The sequence below is a fragment of the Gigantopelta aegis genome, chromosome 8 (assembly GCF_016097555.1).
Source record: "Gigantopelta aegis isolate Gae_Host chromosome 8, Gae_host_genome, whole genome shotgun sequence".
In the NCBI taxonomy this organism is placed as follows: Eukaryota; Metazoa; Mollusca; class Gastropoda; order Neomphalida; family Peltospiridae; genus Gigantopelta; species Gigantopelta aegis.
Window position 1 is genome coordinate 1,141,266 of NC_054706.1, and position 4,693 is coordinate 1,145,958.

The 4,693-nt window shown below is 33.1% G+C and overlaps 1 protein-coding gene across 1 annotated transcript in view; it reads left to right on the forward strand.

The window, feature by feature from the left end:
* Positions 1 to 3,194, forward strand: part of LOC121378614 (nuclear factor NF-kappa-B p105 subunit-like) — a 49,383-nt gene extending 46,189 nt beyond the window's left edge. Inside the window, exons 20-21 of the mRNA XM_041506873.1 lie at positions 640 to 711; positions 3,123 to 3,194. Coding sequence (XP_041362807.1) covers positions 640 to 711; positions 3,123 to 3,194 — 144 coding nt within the window. The remainder of the gene's footprint in view (positions 1 to 639; positions 712 to 3,122) is intronic.
* Positions 3,195 to 4,693: the final 1,499 nt, after the last annotated feature.

A 4,693-nucleotide genomic window follows, 5' to 3' on the forward strand; every position in this document is an offset into this window, starting at 1 on the left:
CACCATTAACTTACACATTACTTACAATGTCTTGCTTAAAGCCTTTTCACCATTAACTTACACATTACTTACAACATCTTGCTTAAAGCCTTTTCACCATTAACTTACACATTACTTACAACATCTTGCTTAAAACCTTTTCACCATTAACTTACACATTACTTACAACATCTTGCTTAAAACCTTTTCACCATTAACTTACACATTACTTACGTGTTGCTTAAAGCCTTTTTACCATTAACTTACACATTACTTACAACATCTTGCTTAAAGCCTTTTCACCATTAACTTACACATTACTTACAACATCGTGCTTAAAACCTTTTTACCATTAACTTACACATTATTTACGTCTTGCTTAAAGCCTTTTTACTATTAACTTACACATTATGCACGTCTTGCTTAAAGCCTTTTCAATGTCTTGCTTAAAGGATCAGTTTTGACAAATCCAATGTATTTCTGGTCACCCTGGTGTTTGTAGCAGTTCAAAAAGCATTGTATGTAAAACAAAAGATACTTCCCTCAGGAATTACAAATGTAGGTTCAGTAACTGTAACACTGTCTGTAATTACATCACAGCTATAATACGTTACACATACATAATATGTATTTACTCTTTATCTGTTTTGTGTTGTCCAGGTAACAAGTTGTTGCTGGAAAGTGGTCGTGTTGATTCTGGAGTTGGCAGCATTGGTAGCAAAGTGTTCCACAGTACAACCTGACATTTTCATCTCCAGGATTCCTTGACCTGACATTTTTATCTTTAAGATTATTTGACCAAACATTTTCATCTCCCGGATTATTTGACCTAACATTTTCATCTCCAGGATTATTTGTTTTATTTAGCACAACAAAAAACATTCACTTCTGAGATTTACTGTGGAATTCCGTTTGACTCATTAACAAGATGGTCTTGAAAGTTTGAGTTTTGCATCATACAGTATTAACATTTTCATCTATTTAAATTTCATCTATATAAATACTAAAGCCTTAAGTGTAGCCTGGGTTTTGAATAAGGGTTGAGTTAATGGCTGTAATTGTTTTAGCAAGTGCTCACCAACTCAATATATATGGACTGATTTCTTCATATAGTGTTTGTATAAAATCTCTCTGTGTAGATATTTCTCAACTGTTTTCAAGTTTCAGGTAAGATCGTCAATCTAGTTGTTGCTGTACACATTTGTTTTAATCTTGTTAATCATGTTAAATGTATTTTTTTTATGAATAGGTGCAAAATAAAATCAAATTTTGTGATTTCGCTTAATACCAGCTAGTGATACTTTTATTAAAGGAAATCCTTGTCTGGCCCATATTGTCCTTATTAATTCATCTAGGATCACCAAACAATGCATGCAAGTTAAACTTGGGATGACAGTGTATCATAACTAGGTCACCATGACCAACTTTTGACGGGCGTATTGTGTACCTCGTCAGTTCTCTTGTTAGTGATGATGTTTCACCAAACTACAAATGCAAATTGCTTGTCATCATTTTATCATTGTCTTGTTGTTTTGATCTTTAAAGAGCATTTAGAAATTAAAGTTAAATAGTTTGAAACTAGCTCCATACCAATACACCGTTAAAAAAAGATGAGGTGCCTACTTTAAACAATGTTTTTCAGGATAGCCAAAGTTCATAACTAATGATCATAAAAAAGTGGGTTCTGACCTTTTGCTTGAAAATATCTATATTGGCGATCAAAAGAAAGTATGCTAAAACATTTTTATGTGAAATGGCACATTTTACCCCTGTGAACTGCGATGGTACCGGTAATTATTGTGTATACACTGTCAGGATTTCTACCAGAGGATAAGAAGGTAAAATTACTTATCCTAAAATTTTGAAAATTAATAGATATATATTCTAAATTTTTAGATGGATGATAGTAAGAGAACTGCTGTTTAAAATTTGTCAAAGAGCATGAAATGCAGTGTCCGTTTTCAAAACATTTCAAACCCATAAACCACATAGATGGGGGCACTTATAGTTTATATTGTTTTTATTACTTGGCAGAAAGCCAGACTGTTACTGTCTCAAAATACAAGACTTGCATCAACTTGTGTTTGGTGTCATATACTTTTAATGTCAGTATATTTTAGTCAGTACCTTGATTATTGATATGTACCAAATTATGATGTACTTTGATTTATCTTAGTTTGTTTTTGTTTATGTCACTGTAAGAAGATAAAAAAAATATATATTTCTTGCTATAAATAAACTCATGCTGTGAATATGTCGTATGCTAGCAACACCAGAAAAATATCACAACACAGTTTAGTGGGACGTGATCGTCCTTGTTAAAAAGATCACATATCAACCCATCCTAAATGTATCATTTTTCATGCCATTCAATTATCATTTTGCATTTATTATTATATTGTATAGGTTTTACATTATTTCATTTTGTAAATGAGTTAATATATTATAATATATTTTATTTGTGAAGAGCAGAATAGAACTTTCATACTGTTTTTAAAATCATAGTCAAAGCATATAGTGAAGTGTCAAATATTCGGAGGTAAAGCATATGTCAGTGATTTACATTTACAGCTGTTTATTCCATTTCAGACTTTCTTTTTTCGTTAAATTTCCTCTTATTTGATGTGAAATGTTGAATAATTATCTTTATCTAATTATGGTATGGAGAATATCAGGAGCCTAGTTCACTAAACTCTCTCGGGCCCATACATTATTTTTCCAACTCTATATAAAGATAAAACTTTGCCTTATGGACTCCCCCCCCCCCTCCCCACACTAGAAACTGTTCCCCCTCCCTAAAGATTGTACACCACTCCAGATGTCATTCTCTTAAACAACACGTCCTTGCATGTAATTTTGCATTGCAAACAAGATCACAAATTTGCGATGTCGAATTTAGTGAATTAGGCCCCAGTTCAGATTTATTGTTAAACGAGGATCACAGGCCAGATGAAGAGAAAATCTTGCAGCCAACATGTATGTACAGATCAGAGCATGTAGAGAGAATCTGGTAACCAATTCAGAGGTCAGAGAATACACAGGTGTTTTATTTTAAAACCTTCAGCTGTTTGTTTATTTTGCCACTGCTGTGTCTTACTGGTAGTGTTCTTATCTGTAATTCTTGTGTTTCTCTTTTGTTGCAGAATGTTATATGTTACATGGACAGAGAATTAAGTTCATTGCTACCAGTTGTTGATATCTTTGTAGTGTTATAATCTACAGGATTATATGTAATTTCATGGATGTCCATTGCTTCAGTGTTCTTGATACATGTATTTTGTAGTGTTGTAATCGAAATACAAGTATTACACTGTCGCATGTGTCTGTCTTTTCCTTTTTCAAAATTTAGCTGCTCATAAATTATTAGAATGTACTGTTTGTACATTATTATTGTTATTGTCCGGGGTTTAATTGATTTGCAGCCACTGAATCCAGGCGTGAATAGTGGTGTCACAATACATCGAACTATCGATACATTGCGATAGCAATGCATTGATAGTGAATTCAACTATCGATAACTATCGCAATTGTTTGTTCCACTATCGATAGTTTCGATAGTATGCAAAGTGAAATCCTTTGATCTTGTGGAGTAAAAATAATCAAAGATATTTGTTATCCATCATTGCAAAGAAGTACCTCTGCGTCCCTGCTACGTCGGTGCCCTCAAATAGTATTTTCAACAGCCGGCGATATTGTCACTGCACAGTGATCACAATTAAAGTCAAAACACGTGGTCAAGTTAATCTTTTTACACAAATATTGGAAAGCATAAAAATTAACTAAGTACAAACACGGACATACACACAAACGTGTACAGACATACGTACACTCCACAAACAAACACGCATACATCAATATATAAGCCTACATATATATTGGAAGATTGAAGTAAATAGTTTTGCGAAATATATATTTATATTAATGTTATCAAGCAATTTAAGAATTCACAATACTATTGCAATAGTACTATCACTATTGCAATACTATCACAATAGTAGTTTAACTATTTGAATAGTAAAACTGACCGCAATAGTCATCCCTAGGCTTGAACCCATCCTCTACTAATACAGTATATTTACGTTCACTAATCAATGACTGTCACTTAACATGACTTTGAATCTCGTCGATAAAACTATATTGAAACCTGCCTAAACCAGACCCTGAACAAACCAAAATCCTGTCAAAACGGGCCAAGTTTCATAATTCTGAATGTTCTTCTAAAGTCTAAAATGTGACCTTTTAAACACAGGTGTCACATATAATTTGCACTCCCCTGGACTTGCACTCCCCAGTAAAGATTACACGTAGAATAAGCACTCCCCAGTGCGTATTATACATGTAATATGCACTCCCCCAGTCTATATTGTATGTATAATATGCACTCCCCCAGTTTATATTACACGTAGGTTATAATAATGTTTTAAGCATTCTCATAATTATATTTTTTTTAGCATTTTTTGATGTTTGTATGGCCAGTGCATTTTGTAAAAATTGATATAAATATCAGTGGCGAATCTAGATGGCTATGTGAATTGGGGGCGGATCCAAGGAGGCCTAAACATTCCTGGATCCCAGAATCTCTTCACCCATCCCTTGCTTCCCGTATGTCCAATTAATATGATAGGAATTATGTCGAGATAGTATTGCAAAGCTTTACATTCATTATTAGATTTATATTCTATACCACCCATAAATTACTATAAATTATTATAAT